At 38.7% G+C, this 22,794-nt stretch overlaps 1 protein-coding gene across 2 annotated transcripts in view; it reads left to right on the top strand.

Moving 5' to 3' along the window:
* Positions 1-22,794, top strand: part of golga1 (golgin A1) — a 73,001-nt gene that overhangs the window by 4,661 nt on the left and 45,546 nt on the right. The window contains exons 2-5 of one of the 2 annotated variants that reach the window (XM_061897406.1): positions 3,381-3,629; positions 10,477-10,567; positions 16,168-16,242; positions 18,436-18,533. In XM_061897406.1, the coding sequence (XP_061753390.1) occupies positions 3,501-3,629; positions 10,477-10,567; positions 16,168-16,242; positions 18,436-18,533 (393 nt within the window). In that variant the 5' untranslated portion in view covers positions 3,381-3,500. The remainder of the gene's footprint in view (positions 1-3,380; positions 3,630-10,476; positions 10,568-16,167; positions 16,243-18,435; positions 18,534-22,794) is intronic. The other variant, XM_061897416.1, reaches the window with a different exon arrangement.

The raw sequence follows: 22,794 nt of genomic DNA, 5'->3' as shown, positions 1-22,794 counted from the left end.
ACGCCTCCAATATTGTTGTCAGGGTGGAAATCGGTAGAATGGTTGCCCCGAGAGATTTTCGGGAGGGGCACTGAAATTCGAGAGTCTCCCGGGAAAATCTGGAGGGTTGGCAAGTATACCTCAGTTTGCACTCAGACAACTTTACCTCGAGGGGGCTGTCAAAAGAAAGACTTCATGGTAAACACTAAGGTGAGTGTTTGTAACTCCATCCTGTGCCAGGTCTCCAGTAAATGACTTGTTTTAGTTCTTGTGAGTCCATGGAAACTCCACTTTTTCTCCCGCTGAAGCGACATCATTCAAAGATGGAGACAGGCTAGCTGTTAGCGTCAATCAAGCCAGCACCCAACCAGACTCCTCCACCCCAAAAACATACTTTGCAGGTCAACAAACGGGGCAAATATGTGCCTTTTGAAGGAGGATTGTCAAAAGGAGTCTTTTGGAGAAGCGGCTTACAAGTTAGCAAGTGACGTCATCACCGTCATTGTTTACTGAAGCAGAGATGCTGACTGTGCGTTAGGATGAACGCGCATGCGTCGCCAGGCTCTGCTTTTTATCGTTAGACTTATCAGATTGATGTTTTTATTATCTATAGCAGGGGTGTCAAAAGTGTGGCCCGGAGGCCAGTTGCGGCCCGCAGCTAATGTTTTAAAGGCCCACGGCACATTCTAAAAATACTATTAAAATAAACAAAAACATAAAAGTGGAACAAAAAAAAAGTTTACAGGCGAAATGTAATTTGGGAAAAGTTGCAATGTTGATTGATAAAACCAAGCTGTTTTTTTTTCTTTTAAAACTGTCGGTGCTCAAAACATAATATTGAATCAAAATCAATGTATTTATGAATTATTAACCTGCACATCAAATATTCCACTTTGATAAATACATTTTTTTGTGGAAGATTTAGGATATTTTGGGACGGCGTGGCGCAGTGGGAGAGTGGCCGTGCGCAACCCGAGCGTCCCTGGTTCAATTCCCACCTAGTACCAACCTCGTCACGTCCGTTGTGTCCTGAGCAAGACACTTCACCCTTGCTCCTGATGGGTGCTGGTTGGCGCCTTGCATGGCAGCTCCCTCCATCAGTGTGTGAATGTGTGTGTGAATGGGTAAATGTGGAAGTAGTGTCAAAGTGCTTTGAGTACTTTGAAGGTAGAAAAGCGCTATACAAGTACAACCCATTTATCATTTATATTTTGTGTTTGTCATAAAAAAACAGTTTTCTATGACAAAAAGGGCAGAAAACAAACAAAAAAACCCATCCATCCATCCATCATCTTCCGCTTATCTGAGATCGGGTCGCGGGGGCAGCAGCCTAAGCAGGGAAGCCCAGACTTCCCTCTCCCCAGCCACTTCGCCTAGTTCTTCCCGGGGGATCCCGAGGCGTTCCAATGCCAGCCGGGAGACATAGTCTTCCCAACGTGTCCTGGGTCTTCCCCGTGGCCTCCTACCGGTTGGACGTGCCCTAAACACCTCCCTAGGGAGGCGTTCAGGTGGCATCCTGTCCAGATGCCCGAGCCACCTCAATCTGGCTCCTCTCGATGTGGAGGAGCAGCGGCTTTACTTTGAGTTCCTCCCGGATGACAGAGCTTCTCACCCTATCTCTAAGGGAGAGCCCCGCCACACGGCGGAGGAAACTCATTTCGGCCGCTTGTACCCGTGATCTTATCCTTTCGGTCATGACCCAGAGCTCATGACCATAGGTGAGGATGGGATCGTAGATCGACCGGTAAATTGAGAGCTTTGCCTTCCGGCTCAGCTCCTTCTTCACCACAACGGATCGATACAACGTCCGCATTACTGAAGACGCCGCACCGATCCGCCTGTCGATCTCACGATCCACTCTTCCCCCACTCGTGAACAAGACTCCTAGGTACTTGAACTCCTCCACTTGGGGCAGGGTCTCCTCCCCAACCCGGAGATGGCACTCCACCCTTTTCCGGGCGAGAACCATGGACTCTGACTTGGAGGTGCTGATTCTCATTCCGGTCGCTTCACACTCTGCTGCGAACTGATCCAGTGAGAGCTGAAAATCCCTGCCAGATGAAGCCATCAGGACCACATCATCTGCAAAAAGCAGAGACCTAATCCCGCGGCCACCAAACCGGAACCCCTCAACGCCTTGACTGCGCCTAGAAATTCTGTCCATAAAAGTTATGAACAGAATCGGTGACAAAGGACAGCCTTGGCGGAGTCCAACCTGAACAAAAAAACCCCCCAAAACAATAATGATTAATTAATTAAGATTAATGGATGAAGTGCTGGTTGTCCAGAGTCGGTACCCGGGGTGGACCGCTCGCCTGTGATTCGGTTGGGGACATCTCTGCGCTGCTGACCTTTCTTCACACGTGATGGTCTCCTGCTGGCCCCACTATGGACTGGACTCTTACTATTATGTTAGATCCACTAAGGACTGGACTTTCACAATATTATGGTAGATACACTCGACGTCCATTGCACCGGTCGTCCTAGAAGGGGGCTGGGGGTCCCCCACGCCTGCAGTCCTCTCCAAGGTTTTTTATTGAGTTTTTCCTTGTGGGATCTGAACCGAGGATGTCGTTGTGGCTTGTGAAGCCCTTTGAGACACTTGTGATTTATAACTATATAAGTAAACATTTTTGAATGAAAAAAAATCTGAAGTTGATGTTGACTCTAAGGATTTAAACGTTAAAAAAATAATGCATGTATGTATGCCCTGGCACACCATTATAGAATAGAATAGAATAGAAAGTACTGTATTGATCCCTGGGGAAAATTCAGCGCCACAGTTCGCTCACAATAGACAATAATAATGATAATAGATAATATATAACGTATATAATATTTAAATACTATAAATATATTTTACATTTAAGTGGGTTCAAGAAGGACATAGGCATTATCATCATTTCATGACCGAAACAAAACACTTTTTACACTTTTTAAACTGCAATAAATACACCAACAACTTATTAAATTAAAAAAAATACAAAAATACAGGCAGCGGTAAAGTTTAGATCCATGAAGGAAAAAAGAAAATGAATGAATGTTTACGACTTAATGAATTTACATATGCCTAAAAATGTTTTTTCTTTTGTTATCCTTTTAATAAATTAGGTAACGTTTGTGATAACCTTTTTCCAAAACACAAAATAAAATGTAAGATATAACAGGCTAATGCATACATTCATCATTTGTTTGCTAAACGCTTTTAAAAAAGTGGGACCCCAGAAATTTACTGTGGTACCCCATTTTTATGACCTGATGTTTTGAAAATTCCTATATAATGTCAGGAGTTTTATCTTTATTAACGTTTATTGTTTCATCCCTGGCTTGTTTGCACGTACATACACACGTTTCAGAGAAAAGTGTGTATTTAAAAGACATTTCTGTGCTTTTTCTCCTAGATTTTGCAGAATGGCAATATCCATCTGTTCTCGGTTTGAGGGCTGCGCAAGACCACTTTTTTGTCGGACCTGAGAGCAACGAATTCCACTTCCTGTCTGGAAGGCCGTGTGACGAGCAAAATGTTTGCCAAGCTGAAGAAGAAGATCGCCGAAGAAGCGGCCACCGTACCGCGGACGGGCGTTCGAATCCCTCGCACCTTCAGCAAGGAATCCATCGCCTCCGTGGAGGCCGACTCGGGGGATGACTTTGTAAGTTACTTCACTTGCTTTTTTGCTTTCAAGCTTTTATTTTTTTTTTTATGCTTTGACACGGAATGCAAAAACGTTCATTTGAATGACATGACTTCAAAATCAAATGCCCGGAAACAAGTTGAAATTTAACGATATGAACATTTCATATGATGGTTATTATTATTATTATTATTGTTGAATGTGCTCAAAAAGTAGCTAAAGATACACTGAAATCTTTTGACCATCTTTTTTTTTTTTTATAAACAACCAGAATAAACACACACTGTTAAAAAAGCAACTACTGTACGGTAGTAATCGGCCCCACATACACTATATTGCCAAAAGTATTTGGCCACCTTCCTTGACTCACATATGAACTTGTTGTGCCATCCCATTCCTAACCCATAGGGCTCAATATGATGTGGGTCCACCTTTTGCAGTTATTACAGCTTCAACGCTTCTTGGAAGGCTGTCCACAAGGTTGCGGAGTGTGTTTATAGGAATTTGTGACCATTCTTCCAAAAGCGCATTGGTGAGGTCACACACCAATGCTGGTCGAGAAGGCCTAACTCTCGGTCTCCGTTCTAATTCATCCCAAAGATGTTGTATCGGGTTCAGGTCAGGACTCTGAGCAGGCCAGTCAAGTTCATCCACACCAGACTCTGTCATCCATGTCTTTACGGACCTTGCTTTGTGCACTGGTGCACAGTCATATTGGAAGAGGAAAGGGGCCCGCTCCAAACTGTTCCCACAAGGTTGGGAGCATGGAATTGTCCAAAATGTTTTGGTATCCTGGAGCATTCAAACTTCTTTTCACTGGAACTAAAGGGGCAAGCCCAACTCTTGAAAAACAACTCCACACCATAATTTTTCCTCCACCAAATTTCACACTCGGCACTATGCAGTCCGAAATGTACCGTTCTCCTGGCAACCTCCAAACCCAGACTCGTCCATCAGATTGCCAGATGTAAAAGCCTGATTCATCACTCCAGAGAACGCGTCTCCACTGTTCTAGAGTCCAGTGGCGTTGGGCTTTACACCACTGCATCTCACGCTTTGCAGTGGATTTGGTGATGTATGGCTTAGATACAGCTGTTCGGCCATGGAAACCCATTCCATGAAGCTGTCTGCGTACTGTACGTGGGCTAATTGGAAGGTCACATGAAGTTTGGAGCTCTGTATCAACTGACTTTGCAGAAAGTCGGCGACCTCTTTGCACTATGCACTTCAGCATCTGCTGACCTCTCTCTGTCAGTTTACGTGGCCTACAACTTGGTGGCTGAGTTGTTGTTGTTCCCAAACTCTTCCATTTTCTTATAATAAAGCCGACAGTTGACTTTGGAATATATAGGAGCAAGGAAATTTCACGACTGGATTTGTTGCACAGGTGGCATCTTACGCTGGAAATCACTGAGAGCGGCCCATTCTTTCACAAATGTTTGTAGAAACAGTCTCTATGCCTAAGTGCTTGATTTTATACATGAGGACACCCGATTCTCATCATTTGGATGGGTGTCCAAATACGTCTGGCAATATAGTGTAAATCTTAGGGAAAAAGTTTTCCATATATTAGCCGCACTGGACTGTAAGTCGCAGATATACGTTGTGAAATGACTTATTTACACAGAAATATTCTGTAAATGTTTATTTACATACCGTTTTATTGTTTCCGAACAATGTCTGTCAAACGGCAGTAAAACGGCAGATCAAACAAAACAGAAGTCATCATCATGGACCGACGAGCTGTGGAAGCAAGCTCTCCAATCAGCTAAACAGACTCAATAACTACATGGCGACGTTTTGGTGAATTTACTGAGGGATTTGTGAAACTTAAAGAATACAAAAAGAATGCCACTCTAAGTTGATAATGCTAACACAGTCACATGTAAACGTGTTAGCATATTACGATAGCACGTGCAAATGTGCATGAAAACACTCATACAGACATCTCACATGGGACCGTTTACTAAGTATAAACGGTTTTAGTTATATAGTAAACTTAAAAACATTGCTTGGAGTGATGAATGAAGAATCCATTGGAGTAGAAACGCTACGGACGGCTAAAAGAAGTAACAGCACTTGAAAGCACTAAATGGAAGGACTCTGCAGCTCCTGCAGTGAGTGAACTCGTCCTAAAGATGGCACCATAGCACCAACAATAATACACCTCTTCGCTGTGTTGCCTGTTGTTTTTGAGAACTATTTGCGCTACGGCCATCAGCAAAAACAAATAACATGAATTATCCACACCGTTTTGTAAGCCGCAGGGTTCAAAGTCTAGGAAAAAAAAATAGCTTATAGCCTGGAATTTACAGAATTTAGCATGTTTTGTGTTTATTCTTCACTGATATCAATCAATCAATCAAAGTTTATTTCTGTAGCCCTTAATCACAAGTGCCTCAAAGGGCGTCACAAACCACAACAACATCCCCCAGATCTGAGCCCACATAAAAGCGCTCTAAAAGCATTCAAAAACCTCAATCTATGTATCATATATCCATTGTAAGTATATATAGTAATGTAATGTAGTAACAGGCACATTCATATTAATATGTTATGTTTATGTAGTTTGGTCATTTTAAGCATTAATTTCACAGATGCATCACTATGTACTACAACAACAACAACTACTAATACTAACTATGGCAGACTTCCTGAGAGCCAACATATTGTTTCAGTCTTAATATTTCTTATTTTTAATGGTTAAGCTTTTGTTTTAAATATTGGTTTTTACTTTAGCACTTTCAAAGGTATTTAAATGAAAAGTGCGTAAAAAATAAACCTATTAATTAGGGCTGTGGATCTTTGGGTGTCCCACGATTCGATTCAATATCGATTCTTGGTGTCACGATTCGATAATATATCGATTTTTTTCGATTCGATTTGATTCTCGATTCAAAAACGATATTTTTCCGATTCAAAACGATTCTGTATTCATTCAATACATTGGATTTCAGCAGGATCTACCCCAGTCTGCTGACATTCTAGCAGAGTATTAGATTTAAAAAATATATATATTTTATAATTGTAAAGAACAACGTTTTATCAACGTATTGCAATAATGTAAATTTGTTTTAACTGTTAAACAAACCAAAAATATGACTTATTTTATCTTTGTGAAAATATTGAACATAGTGTGTTGTCAAGCTTATGAGATGCGATGCAAGTGTAAGCCACTGTGACACATTTTTTAAATTTTCATAAATGTCTAATGATAATGCCAATGAGGGATTTTAATCACTGCTATGCTGAAATTATAACTATTATTGATACGGTTGTTGATAATATTCATTTTTATTTCACTACTTTTGGTTTGTTCTGTGTCGTGTTTGTGTCTTCTCTCAGTTGCTCTGTTTATTGCAGTTCTGAGTGTTGCTGGGTCAGGTTTGGTTTTGGTATTGGATTGCATTATTATGGTACTGCTGTGTAGTGGTTTATTGGATTTATTAAAAAAAAAAAAAATAGATTTTTAAAAAATGGGAATCGATTCCGAATCGCACAATGTAAACAATTCGATTCGTATTTGAATCGATTTTTTCCCACACCCCTACTATTAATTTTATTTCAGGCGCACGTTATGGTTTTCTATCCTGTTCAGCGGTCCTTGAAGGCACCGTTAGAACCCGGAGTGTGAATCTTTCTGCACCTCACGCTCAAATCCGATTCCTTTTTCTGGGGTGACGATTCGATACAGAGTCGTTTCTTAACTCAACGCGATACTCGATTCAAACCGATTCTCACAATGTTGTATTTGTTGTAACAATTATAATGATACTTTTTCAAAACAAGGCACAGGTTAGAAAAGCGCATTCTGGTGTCATGGAGATGGCCTAAATGTATTATTAAATATTTATTCTTATGAAGAAAACAAATCTAAAACTTGTATTTGTATTTATTTGAAAAAATTGTATACATTTTTTTGTGAACTCCTAGTGATACGCCAATGAATGACTGAATTAATCATTCAAACACAGTGTTACTGTTCAAACCGTGTGCAATGTTACAGTGGCCAAATATATCATATATATTTGTTGAATAAAACCTCTGGTTTCTTATTAATGAATATTTAGGCCTACTACGCTACTTTATTTTATTGTTGGTCATTATGGTGGTACTTGCAAAGCCAAATGTTTTCTCAGGTGACGATAAACGATATGCATGTTCATAACAAATTCTGTGTCCTGTAAGTTTGATAGTGACAAGCTCACGACTGCATGGAAACAATGTAACGCCCATGCTAGAAAGCTAGCGGCTAACGTCCCTCCACAGTGCGAAGCCGCTTCTATATCACTTCTAAATACACCTACTTGTAAGAAACTATGTTTCTTGCAGGTAGGTGCATACTTGGGCTGATCCAATACCAGTATTTACAGGGGGCAGTACTGATCGTACCAATGCTGACACTTCAAAATTTCAGGATGATTGAATGATTTAATTTTTTATCACAACTGTCACAACAGGATTATTCTAGAGAATTCCTGCGGTAATTTTAATGGGCCTGCTATCCGTCCCATGAACCTCTGAAGCTAAAAAGCTGGCAAAAAGGATTAGAATGCTAATTTTACCATGTTGAAATAGGAACACTTAGCGCACTTGTAAGGTTGCAAAAAGTATCAAAAGACACAATTTTTAGGGTTAAAAGATTAAAGTTAGCTAAAGTGCTAGCATACTGCTAGCATGATAACATAGGAACAGTTAGTATACTTCAAAGATGGCGGCACGTTTCAAAAACTAGGATTTTTAGGTTTAAAGGAATAACATTAGTGAAACGTTGCATGCTAAAATGAACATGCCTTGATAGAAGAAGTTAGCATACTTTTAAGATGGCACCAGGTATCAAAATCCATGATGTGTCAAGTTAAACATACCAAATTAGCTTAAGTGCTAGCATAAAACATTTGCATAAAAATGTTAGCATGATGATAAAGGAAAAGTTAACCTACTTCGAAGATGGCGCCAAGTATCAAAAGCCATGATTATTAGGTTCAAACTTATACAATTAGTTAAAATGCTAGCATAAGAAGTTAGCATGCTATCATAGAAAAAGTTAGCATACTTTTAAGATGGCACCAAATATCAAAATCCATGATGTGTAAGGTTGAACATTAGCTGAAGTGCTAGCAAAAAAAACATTAGCATGCTAATGTTAGCATGATAATATAGGAAAAGTTAGAGTATTTTGAGTATTAAAAGCCATTATTAATAGGTTCAAACTAATAAAATGAGTTAAAATGCTAGCATAATTCACAGATACCATTTGTGTAGAACACAACTATACGTGATCTTTGCATTCATAATAATTTTTAATTTGGTGGAGCGATCGCAATTTTGTATGTTTTTATTTATTTATAAAAAATGTATTTAATCATTTTTTGACTTTGTTTGTGTATTCTTTTGTTGTGTGTATATATATATATATATATATATATATATATTTTTTTTTTTTTTTTTTTAAAGAATTCCACCAAACAGTTGTAATTCAAGGTGACCATCCATAATAATTTATAATTTTGTGGAGCAATCACAAATTTTTTTGTATTTGTTTATTTACAAAAAAAATAATTTATTTTTTTGATCTCTTTTTTTTTAATTTTGTGTATTTATTTTTAAAATTGTTTTTAAAAATATATGATAAAATAAAAACAGAAGTAATTCCAGGATCTCTTACATGTAAATCCTTTCATTCATATTTTTTTATATTGTGGCGTGATCACAATATTATTATTTTTTAGTTTTTATTTGTTTATTTTAAATTATATTTTTTTATTTAATATATTTTTCATTATAATGTTTTTTTTATTATTATCATTATTTTTAAATATATCATCAAATCAAAATAGAAGTAGTTTACAAGATATTTTACTGTCCAACACGGCTATACACGATCTTTGCATTCATAATAATTTATGAAGTAGTGTAGCGATTTTTAAAATATTTTATTATTTTTATAAATATTTTATTTGTTTTAATTCCCTTATTTATTTTAATAGTAATTAATTTTATTTTAGAAACATTTTTTATTGTATTTATTTTTCTGTAGAACTACATCAGAAGTAATTCAAGAATACCTTTCAGATTGACCATTGCATTCATAATAATTTATAATATAGTGGAGTGATCGCAATGCACTTGGCTACTCTGAAGGTAACAAGGATATAATTTCCTGCGGTGGCAGACATATTCCTGAGGCTGTGGTACAGGTTTGGTTTCACTTCCTGCCTCAATTATTTAGGGTTGCCCAAGTTTTGTAGAAGCAGTCAAGCCAGCTGAAACATGACACTTTGTGTTGGGGAAAGACGACCAACAAATTTATATTATTTGTATAAAGTAAACAAAAGGATCAGGATTTTGTGGTTCTTGTTTAGTCATCGTCTTTTAAATTCAGCTTAAGATTTTTTTTTTAGGCAGGTGTTGATTAACAAAAGACAACACATTCTGGTGACTTTTCAGAAATTTTTATTTATATACTGTGCTGCTCATGAGGTTGTGCCAAGAAGTTAAAACATTTAACGATAAACGGTGTAATGATAAACCGCGGTTCAACTCACGACGGTTAGTAAAACCATTTTAAATGAAAAATAATCGTGATTGATAACTGCACTTTGATAAACTCGCGGACCGGTCATCCTGTGTATGTATATGTATATATGTATGTACTAAAGTGTAATGAATACATAAATGAGGATAAAACAAGAAATAAAAACCTGCTTAGCTGGATTTGAACGCCAGGGAGTAAAAATGTTTTTTTTTGATTAATCGATGCATTCCTGTTTTTGTTTGTATGGTTTCAGAACCCGCCAAAACGTCATATGTGGAAAAATTGCTCATTTCGTCCCCAAATGTAATCCTGTCTGTGTGTCCTCAGGCATCGGATGGGAGTAGTTCCAGGGATGACCTGCCAGCCCAGCTTTTAAGGAGGAACACTCAGATTCGCAAGCTGGAGGCCAAACTATCAGGTGTGACATATTTACTCTTGACAGGCGTTTACATAACTTCAATTTAATCAGCCTTGCATTTCATTTTTAAGAACTCAATATTAAATGCCGAATAAGTTTTAATACATTGTTTACACATATTTGAGTGTACAAATAAAACAATGACGGTTTAAGATGCAGGTTGCAGTCATTGCAGACCAGGGCTGGGTGATATGACTGAAAACTGTATCCTCGGTTGATATTGTTATTTTTTTTATGACATATCAAAAATAAGGAACAGGAGAAAAATATATTAAATGTAAACATTTTTATGTCAAATGGAACTTTCCTCTGATTATAATCCCCTCAGCTATCAAGGCAGAAAGGAAAGGAAACGTCAACACAAGCTTTGAAAACACTCAAACAATGTAAACAAAATGTTAAAATCACATCCAACACTTAACAGTAAGCTCTTAAAATGAAGGTGCAAAAATAAGGAAAATGCGTAATTATGTTTAAAGAAATAGCGCAAAGTGTGAAAATGGAAACATAGAGAAACCTGAGAAGACCTATTTTCTGCGGGTTTAGTGCCAGGAAGATACAGCTTTGTTTTAAAGGCCTACTGAAACCCACTACTACCGACCACGCAGTCTAATAGTTTATATATCAATGATGAAATCTTAACATTGCAACACATGCCAATACGGCCTTTTTAGTTTACTAAATTGCAATTTTAAATTTCCCGCGGAGTTTCTTGTTGAAAACGTCGCGGAATGATGACGCGAGCGCGTGACGTCACGGACTGTCAGGAAATATTAGCACAGCACTATTTGCGGCTATAAGTCATCTCTTTTCATCGCTCAATTACACAGTATTGTGGACATCTGTGTTGCTGAATCTTTTGCAATTTGTTCAATTAATAATGGAGAAGTCAAAGTAGAAAGATGGAGGTGGGAAGCGATGTATTGCAGCTGCCTTTGGCAACACAAACACAGCCGGTGTTTCCTTGTTTAAAATTCCCGAAGGTGAAGCTTAACTATGGAACAGAGCGGTCAAGCGAACATGGTTCCCGACCACATGTCAACGGGCAGGTTTCAGTGAGAAAATTGTGGTAATAAGTTGGCTCTTACCGTAGACATGAGCGGAGCTTGCGTCCTCCTGCAGCTGCGTGGCTTCCCTCAGAGACACTGGTGGTCACCACACCCGTGGCCACACCCCTCCGACTTTCATGTACCATATAATCTCACTAAAACACTAGTAAAACAATAAGCAGATAAGGGATTTTCCAGAATTATTCTAGTAAATGTGTCTCATAACATCTGAATCGCTTTTTTTTTTTTTTAACTTTTTTATTTTTATTTTTTTGTAGTTCTTCACTGTCACTATCCTCATCCACAAATCTTTCATCCTCGCTCAAATAAATGGGAAAATTGTCGCTTTCTCTGAATCGCTCTAGCTGCTGGTGGCTATGATTGTAAACAATGTGAGGAGCTCTACAACCAGTGATGTCAGGCGCACATCGTCTGCTACTTCCGGTACAGGCAAGGCTTTTTTATGAGCGACCAAAAGTTGCAAACTTTATCGTCCATGTTCTCTACTAAATCCTTTCAGCAAAAATATGGCAATATTGCGAAATGATCAAGTATGACACATAGAATGGACCTGCTATCCCCGTTTAAATAAGAAAATCTCATTTCAGTAGGCCTTTAAAGGGTGAAGTCAACTCACAGAATGAAATTGGGAATGAAATATGGTACTTATTTACCGTGTTTTTCAGACTGTAAGGCGGAATTGAAACCCTTTAATTTTCTCAAAACTCGACAGTGCGCCTTATAACCTGGCGTGCATAATGTACGGAATAACTTTTGCTTGTGCATACCAATCTCGAAGCTATTTCATTCGTAGATATTTGTACGGTAGCCATAATGGGCCGACAATCTACCAAGGTGCGGCTTCAAAGTCATACTAAAACACTTTGACATATTTTTAGAGCACCGTGTGTAATGTTCTTTATTTTCAATGCAACGTTTAAAGTTGTGGTGTTGTTTACTGGTGTTATATTGCAGTCTACCCATATCTCTTATGTGTTATTACCATCTACTAGTCACACTTATCATGACACCATGTACCAGATAAAATTCCTTCGAGGTCGGTAAGCACAACCAGAATTATTCCGTACCTTATAAGGCGCACTGTGAATTTTTGCGAAAATGAAAGGATTTTAGGTGCGCCTTACAGTCCGAAAAATGCGGTAACTCTCCAGTGCAGCAATTAAACATTCCTCCTTGTGCACTAATAACAATTCAAAGCATCAACCTGTATAACATAAGCGTTACACTATCCTTATAGTCTCTCCTTATCTTATAGTGTATGTACTTCTTGGTCATTGTCGAGTTTCTCATTTTACACTGACTTGCAAAGATTATTTTTCATTTAATTTTTGTCATTTTTATAAAAATGTGTTTATATTTTTTTTATTTATTAATTTTCAATGGTTTTTTAAGACTTATATTCAAAAAGTTTCACTTGATTATATTAAAAAGATGCTGCTAGTGAGCAATCAAAACTGTGATTTAAAAACTACATGCCTTTTGAAGTTCAAACCTTTTTGTTAGTCTGTAGCTTTAATTTTAAAGAATTATGCTTCCATTCAAAAACTATGTCAGCATATTTAAAGTTCTGGATTTTTTTATTACTTGCACTCAATAAATCATTAAGAAAAGCGATAGAATACAAATCAAAGCTTTTTCCCAATTAATTTAATTAATTTAACCGAATAATCGTTACACCCCTAATTATTAGTATTGTTTAGAATTCATTACAACTGAGAAATAAGTTGAACATGTGTTTTTACTGCCATCTAGTGTATTCTTTTAGTTAAGTTAAAGTTAAAGTACCAATGATTGTCACACACACACTAAGTGTGATGAAATTTGTCCTCTGCATTTGACCCAACCCCTTGATCACCCCCTGGGAAGTGAGGGGAGCAGTGGGCAGCAGCGGTGCTGCGCCCGGGAATAATTTATGGTGATTTAACCCCCAATTCCAACCCTTGATGCTGAGTGCCAAGCAGTGAGGCAATAGGTCTTTGTGGTATAGAATGAGTAAAACATCAATACAGTGTTTGTTTTCCAATCGTTGTTGAAATGCTGTGCTCTTTGAGGTTAAGGGGAACTGTACCTTTTTTTTTTTTTAATTTTGCCTATAGTTCACAATCATTATAAAAGACATGAAGACGGATGTATTTAAAAAAAAAAAAGCATTCTTAATTAGGGTTGCCCCAATCCGATATTTGGATCGGATCGGCCGCCGATATTTGCCAAAAAATGCGTATCGGCAAAACATGGGAAAATGCCGATCCAGATCCAGTTTTTAAAAAAACTCCTGTCCGTGTTTTCCATCGCACCGATTTAAATAAGGCATTCCACTCTTCTGCTGCTCCCTAAACTTTGTTCTGCATTTTCCAGCACACCTTCAAAACATCCACAGGTCTGTGTTCTAACCGTTTGGACGGCCGTGTGAATTAAAAGTTACGGTAAAAATGTCAGCTGTGTGGGATTATTTTAACCTACAAAACGAAAAAGATGAAGAGGTGGAGTGCAAAACATGCCACAATAAAGTCAAGCGTGGTGGTAAAGTTGTAAGACATTTTATTGACTCCTGTGAGTGAGAGGCTTTTTAGCGCTCATAGATGAATACAGGAGCAGGCGGACACCTGAGCATCTTGAAGTTCTCGTCTTTGTTAGAAAGAATCTCCCCATTATGCTTGGACTTCAATTGTTTGCCCCCCCTGACTGGGGCAAACAATTGAAGGGAGTGTGTAGATATATATATATATATATTTTTAAGTTTACACTTGTTCAAGAGCAAGTATTGGTGCTGAGTTATAAACATTTTATCCCACTCAGGTGGTATGTGTGTTTTGCTTTTTTTAATGTTTACAGCATTATTTGCACTTTATACTGTTCACTTTTTTACTGTTTAATGATGCCATTTCTATTTGTCATGTATAATTTTTGATATTTTGTGTTTATCCTTGAATATCAGCTATTGTGTATTATTCAAACTCAACTAATTCAGCTGGCTAGTTGTTATGAAGAGTACTAAAACCCTTTCCAGCATGAATCTGACAACTAAGTAGGCTAAATCAATCAATCAATCAATCAATGTTTATTTATATAGCCCCAAATCACAAATGTCTCAAAGGACTGCACAAATCATTACGACTACTTTAAACTTTAATACATGCTCGGATAGGCCAGTATCGGTATCGGATCGGAAGTGCAAAAACAATATCAGTATCAGATCGGAAGTGCAAAAACCTGGATCGGGACATCCCTATTCTTAATATCGAATAAATGCGTTTAAAAGGCCGCTTACAATGGAGCCTATGAGCGCTTCACACATTAAATACACATTACGGGTTTATATACGAACCCCAAAACCAGTGAAGTTGGCATGTTGTGAAAATCGTAAATAAAAACAGAATACAATAATTTGCTAATCCTTTTCAACCAATATTCAATTCAATAGACTGCAAAGAGAAAATACTTTCGAACAGGAAAACTTTATTTTTTGCAAATATTAGCTCATTTGGAATTTGATGCTTGCAACATATTTCGAAAAAGCTGGCACAAGTGGCAAAAAAGACTGAGAAAGTTGAGGAATGCTCATCAACCACTTATTTGGAACATCCCACAGGTGAACAGGCTAATTGGGAACAGGTGGGTGCTATGGTTCACTCATTCACAAACAAGGATGGGGCGAGGGTCACCACTTTGTGAACAATTGCGTAAGCAAATTGTCGAAATGTTTAAGAACAACATTTCTCAACCAGCTATTGCAAGAAATTTAGGGATTTCACCATCTACGGTCCATAATATCATCAAAAGGCTTAGAGAATCTGGAGAAATCACTGCACGTAACATTGCCGTGACCTTGGATCCCTCAGGCGGTACTACATCAAAAAGTGACGATAACGTGTAATACGATATAATTACATGGGCTCATCAACAATTGAGAAAATGACTGTCAGTAACTACAGTTGGTCGCTACATCTGTAAGTGCAAGTTAAAACTCTACTATGCAGAGCGAAATACATTTATCAACAACACCCAGAAACACTGCCGGCTTCGCTGGGCCCGGGCTCATCTAAGATGGACTGATGCAAAGTGAAAAAGTGTCCTGTGGGCATAAAATCACAAGTTGACTTAATGTTATTGGTGAAACAATAAGCTTTTGTAAACAACGAGATTTTTTTTCCTCACCTTTTTGAAATAGCTGTAATAAATCCTGGCGTATTAAGCTCAGACAATAACACAACAAAAGTATTGCAAAATCCATGACGGAGCGAACGTTTATGGTTCATGAGGCTACTTTTTTACCGTTGTTCTATGGGAATGTGGCATGGTCACATAAAATGTACTTCTAAGCAGCCCCACTGAAAGTAGCCCAAATAAATGCAACAAAAGTGATTTCATCGCACAACAATAATCAATTGCAAGTTTGTCATGATTTCTCATGTTTTCCCATTGGTTTTCTCCCACTCCTCTTGTGCTTTTGTCCTCTCCTCTGTCACCGTGTACCCCGTCCCTGCTCGTGTGTGTCCACCATTGACACCATCTCATGACCCTGCACCCTAGACTACGCTGAGCAGCTACGAATAATGCAGAAGACCAAGGAGAAGCTTGAAATTGCATTAGAAAAGCACCAGGATTGTACGTACCTCTCCTCTTGTCCACATCCTGCCAAATCAGACACTTTTCTCTCGTCTGTCGGCTTCATTAGGCACCTTTGCACCTGCTTCATCCTGTTGTCTTACACTTCTGATTCTCATTTGCAAGTATTATATAATAGACTTTACACGCAGTTGCAATTCTAAGACATGTGTAGTGTATAGGCTCGGCAATATGGCTGCAACTGTATCACGATATAAGTGTTTTATATCGGTCAAGATCGATAATTATGGATATTCTTATGACCTATAGAAATTAAGGACCGGTAGAAAAATATATTAAATGTAAACATTTTTGTATCAATTGTAACATTTCTCTGATTATAATCCCCCAAGCTGTCATGGCAGAAAGAAAAGGAAACACATATACATACAAATGTGTATATATATATATATATATATATATATATATATATATATATATATATATATATATATATATATATATATATATATATATATATGTATATATATGTGTGTGTGTATGTATATATATTTATATGTATATATATATATATATATATATATATATACACACACACACACACACAGTGAGGCAAAAAAGTATTTAGTCAGCTATCAATTGTGCAAGTTCTCCCACTTAAAATGATAACAGAGGTCTGTAATTTTCATCATAGGTACACTTCAACTTTGAGATACAGAATGTGAAAAAAAAAATCCAGGAATTCACATTTTAGGAATTTTAAAGAATTTATTTGTAAATTATGGTGGAAAATAAGTATTTGGTCAACCATTCAAAGCTCTCACTGATGGAAGGAGGTTTTGGCTCAAAATCTCACAATACATGGCCCCATTCATTCTTTCCTTAACACGGATCAATCGTCCTGTCACCTTAGCAGAAAAACAGCCCCGAAGCATGTTTCCACCCCCATGCTTCACAGTAGGTGTGGTGTTCTTGGGATGCAACTCCGTATTCTTCTTCCTCCAAACACGACGAGTTAGGTTTATACCAAAAAGTTCTATTTTGGTTTCATCTGACCACATGACATTCTCCCAATCCTCTGCTGTATCATCCATGTATCCATTTTGGTATAAACTCCACTCGTCGTGTTTGGAGGAAGAAGAATACTGAGTTGCATCCCAAGAACACCAAACCTACTGTGAAGCATGCGGGTGGAAACATCATGCTTTGGGGCTTTTTTTCTGCCAAGGGGACAGGATGATTGATCCGTGTTAAGGAAAGAATGAATGGGGCCATGTATCGTGAGATTTTGAGCCAAAACCTCCTTCCATCAGTGAGAGCTTTGAATGGTTGACCAAATACTTATTTTCCACCATAATTTACAAATGAATTCTTTAAAATTCCCACAATGTGAATTCCTGGATTTTTTTTTTCCCATTCTGTCTCTCACAGTTGAAGTGTACCTATGATGAAAATTACAGACCTCTGTCATCATTTTAAGTGGGAGAACTTGCACAATCGATGGCTGACTAAATACTTTTTTGCCCCACTGTATATACACACACATAGTGTGTGTGTGTGTGTGTGTGTACACATACATTATATACACACACACACGAGGCGAGCCCTGCCCCTTCTAAATGGCCTTGCATGCGTGTACAGGAAGTGATGTCCGAAAAAAGGGCAGCCCTATGGGGCTTCCAGCGGCACAGAAAATGAATGAATGAATGAATAAACGAAGCATTCGCACGCCGTAACATGGCCTGCTCACAGGGGCATATTTGGCTCGATGTAAACGTTCGTAAACCGAAAAGCAAGCAAATAGGGTCCACTGTACTAGGTTGTCTTTTAAAACAGAGCCACATTACGATTGCGCAACATGCAGTAGGTATGGTTGTTTTATGGCCTCATTTCTGTGAGAATCCTGCGTGTGACTCATTTGGGAGTGGGGGCATCCGGGACTAGCTGCAGTGTGCGCAAACAACCACCAGGTAGCATCAGTGAGAAGATAATATTGTGTCATCTCTTTTGGACTTTTCAGGTCTCATCACTCATGCTTTAAGTGAGGCGGGAGGCAAACACTAACCCGGACCCACTTTAGGGCCACACTGTTTGTCTTCTAATCGCTGTTTTATAATCGCAGCCATGTTTGCCTGTTATTCATCTATTCATTTTCTACCGTTTGTCCCTTTCGGGGTTTTCATCCTATTGTTTCTCAAAATTTTTCTTTCTCTCACACTTTTCCCTGCTCAGCGGCCATAAAGAAACTGCAAGAGCAGAGTGATTTTCACCAGGCCGACAGAGCCAAAATGGCGGAAGGGTTGACGCTGGCGCTGGACAAGAAGGACCAGGTAAATGTAAATCTGACTTATACATACACTATATTGCCAAAAGTATTTGGCCACCTGCCTTGACTTACATATCTCCCGTCCAAAGGCAAAACCCAGTAACTAAATTTTGGTCAAAACTGAGCTGATAATAATTTGGGAGTTCCTAGGTGATATGCTTTACATTAGAGTATGCGATATTGTAATTTGTTCCGTAAGTAAGCTGTTACGCGCGTGGCAGGACCTAGCAACTACCACATAACCGCGTAGATACAACAGAAAAACCTAGTATCTCAAGGGACCAATCGGATCTTCTTTGTCAGTCGCCTTATTGTCTTTAATGAGACATTTGCACGAATGGGGGCCGACGGTCAACCTGATTATGTGATATTATGGCACGAGGGGATATTTGGAAGATTGGCCCAGGACGTTGCAAGCACCTTCATTAAATGTATTGTTCTTGATTCTTCCCCTTGCATACTCTTTTGGGCAGATAACTGTGGAGGTCCAAATAAAAAATGGACGCTGTACACGGCTCTTGCCCAATGTGCAAACGCAGAATGGGGCCCACCCGAGATTGTGATAAAATATCTGGAGAAAGGGCACAGGTTCATGAGAGCAGATTCACTCCATGGCTCAATCGGCAAGAAAATGAAAGCTCAAGAAAACATCTATACGTTTGATGACTTTGTAGATCTTTGTAAGACAGCATCAAGATAGATTGGTTTTCCTTTGTTTTCTCAAAATCAGCTAGAAGTGAGTTACTAGGTTTTGCCTTTGGACGGGAGATATGAACTTGAAGTGCTATCCCATTCATAACCCATAGGGTTCAATATGATGTGGGTCCACCTTTTGCAGCTATTACAGCTTCAACTCTTCTGGGAAGGCTGTCCACAAGGTTGCGGAGTGTGTTTATAGGTATTTTTGACCCTTCTTCCAAAACCACATTGGTGAGGTCACACACCGGAACTTTGAATGCTCCAGGATACCAAAACATTTTGGACAATTCCATGCTCCCAATGTTGAGGGAACAGTTTGGAGCAGGCCCCTTTCTCTTCCAACATGACTCTGCACCAGTGCGCCCAGCAAGGTCCATAAAGACATGGATGACAGAGTCAGGTGTGGATGAACTTGACTGGCCTGCACAGAGTCCTGACCTGAACACGCTTGAACACTTTTGGGATGAATTAGAACGGAGACTGAGAGCCAGGCCTTCTCGACCTCACCAATGCGCTTTTGGAAGAATGGTGGAAAATTCCTATAAACACACTCCGCAACCTTGTGGACAGCCTTTCATGAAGAGTTGAAGCTGTAATAGCTGCAAAAGGTGGACCCACATCATATTGAACCCTATAGGTTAGGAATGGGATGGCACTTCAAGTTCATATGTGAGTCAAGGCAGGTGGCCAAATACTTTTGGCAATATAGTGTGTATATTTATTTCAAAACCAATGGCTCAAATGAAGCCGGATTACCTTCACTGTGCTGTTGGCGACACTGGCTGAGCAAATCCTCGTAAACTCCCCCTGAGCTTGAATAAAGTTGAGTTGGGACTTTTTCATTGTTTCGGAGGAATACTTTTTGTGTGTCATTTGCACCAAATGTTCTGCAAATATTTTGCGAGATGGAAAAAAACCCCCATCAAACTTGTTAAGACATTTGCAAAATAAAAAACAACAACTTTTCACATTATCATTATGGGGTATTGTGTAAACTTTTGAAGACAAAAATGAATGCATGTTGAAAATTGAGGCACGATGAATCCTTTTTGTATGCGCTGTACATATTATTAGGGTCCGCCCTGCCTATGGCAATGGACTCCACAGGAGTCCTTTGCCATAGGCAAGGACCCTATTGAATCTGGTGCGTTTTATTCTTTCTTTCTTTCTTTCTTTCTTCCGCACCGTCGCGCCCCAATTTCACCCTCTTAACATATTTCAAAACTCACCAAATTTGACACACACGTCGATCTTTCATGCCTTACCAACATATTAGGCAGCCAAATCATAAAAATCAAAATTGCGCAATAGCGCCCCCTAGGAAGAAAAAAAAAGACTGCTTGTAACTTCCGTTAGGAATGTCGTAGAGACATGAAACAAAAACCTCTATGTAGGTCTGACTTCGACCTAAATTTCATAATTGTATCTTCTGGGGCAAAAATTTACGGACATTTTGCAAAAACCCATTCAAAGCAAAATTTTCACAAAAAATGCAATTTTTGCCTCTTTGAGCTGTAATTTGACCCCCTTAAAATGCTTCAAAACTCACCAAACTTGGCAGACACATCAGGAATGGCAGAAATTGGGATCTAATGAAATTTTTTTTTTAAAAACTCAAAATTGCGCTCTAGCGCAATTTTTGAGTAAAACACAGAAAAAACTGCTTACAGGAAGAAAACACAGACAAAACTGCTTGTAACTTCCGGTAGGAATGTCGGAAAGACATGAAACAAAAACTTCTATGTAGGTCTTACTTAGACCTACATTTTAATAATTGACAGCTAGCAGAAAAAATCAACAGGAAGTTGGCAATTACCCCTTCAAAATAAAAGTTTTCGTGAAAACCCGTCACCATTTTCAAATCGAAACTCCTCCCAGTGCGTTTGTCGTTTTGGCTTCAAACTCGCACAGGAGAGAGATTGAACCCTTTTAAAAAAAGTGGTCGGACAAAATTGTGATAAGTTTTCCGGTTTTGGTTTTACGCGCGTTCAAAGAACCCCTGCGCAAATTTTCCTAAAAAATTTCATTTTTGCCTCTTTGAGCTGTAATTTGACCCCCTTAAATTGCTTCAAAACTCACCAAACTTGGCACACACATCAGGACTGGCAACAATTGCGAGCTGATAAAAAAACCAAACTCCAAAACTCAAAATTGTGCTCTAGCGCCCCCTAGGAATACAACACAGACAAACTGCTCCTAGGAAGAAAACAAAGACAAAACTGCTTGTAACTTCCGGTAGGAATGTCAGAGAGACATGAAACAAAAACCACTATGTAGGTCTGACTTAGACCTACATTTGAATAATTAACATACTTTGGCAAAAATCAACAGGAAGCTAGATATTTTCACTTCAATACAACAACTGCATTACTTTCACAATGCATTAAATAGTGGGACGAAGGCGTCTTAAGCCCTGGGGCTCGGGGGCAGCAACCCAAGGCGCGCTCGCACCTTCGCACCCTAATTTGACCCCCTTAACATGCTTCAAAACTCACCAAATTTGACACACACATCGGTATGGAGCGGCAGACCAACTTATTAAGCAACCAAACCCCAAAAATGAAAATTGCGCGCTAGCGCCCCCTAGTAAGAGACAAAACACAGACTGCTTGTAACTTCCGTTAGGAATGTCGTAGAGACATGAAACAAAAACTTCTGTGTAGGTCTGACTTAGACCTACATTTCCAATAAAAAACGTCTATACCCAAAATCAACACAAATTTTGCAAAAACTCATTCAAAGCAACATTTACGCAAAAAATGCTATTTTTGCCTCTTTGAGCTGTAATTTGACCCCCTTAAAATGCTTCAAAACTCACCAAACTTGGCACACACATCAGGACTGGCAGAAATTGCGATCTAGTGAAAAAACCAAACCTTAAAACTCAAAATTGCGCTCTATTGCAATTTTTGAAAAAAACACAGAAAAAACTGCTCCTAGGAAGAGGAAACGGATAAAACTGCTTGTAACTTCTGGTAGGAATGTCGGACAGACATGAAACAAAAACCTCTATGTAGGTCTCACTTAAACCTACATTTTGATAGGTGGCATCTTTCAGTTAAAATCAACAGGAAGTTGGCTATTACCCCTTCAAAATAAAAGTTTTGTTAAAAGCCGTCACCTTTTTCCAGACAAAACTGCTTGTAACTTCTGTTAGGAATGTCGTAGAGACATGAAACAAAGACCTCTATGTTGGTCTGACTAAGATCGGGACTCGGGACACGGCGGCGGCGGCCAACGGCGGACCCGACCAACGCTGCTTGCAGCTTTAATTATTATTATTATTATAGGCCTGTTTCAATGTAAATAGCCCATATTATTATTAGTCATACTTCAAACTTTATTATGGGTTTGCTGCAATGCAAGCAGCCCATATTATTATTAGTCATACTTCAAACTTTATTATGGGTTTGCTGCAATGCAAACAGCCCATCTTATTATTGCTCATACTTCACAGTTGATTAAACATATATAGTTTTTATATCCTAAACTCTTGCGGATAATAAGCGACGAGTCAACCAACAAACCCCCCACATATGTTACGGTGTTGGAAAGATCTCGTTCAG

The sequence above is a fragment of the Nerophis ophidion genome, linkage group LG01 (assembly GCF_033978795.1).
Source record: "Nerophis ophidion isolate RoL-2023_Sa linkage group LG01, RoL_Noph_v1.0, whole genome shotgun sequence".
In the NCBI taxonomy this organism is placed as follows: domain Eukaryota; kingdom Metazoa; phylum Chordata; class Actinopteri; order Syngnathiformes; family Syngnathidae; genus Nerophis; species Nerophis ophidion.
Note: the sequence above shows the minus strand (reverse complement) of the source record. Positions and strands in the feature narration are given on the sequence as shown.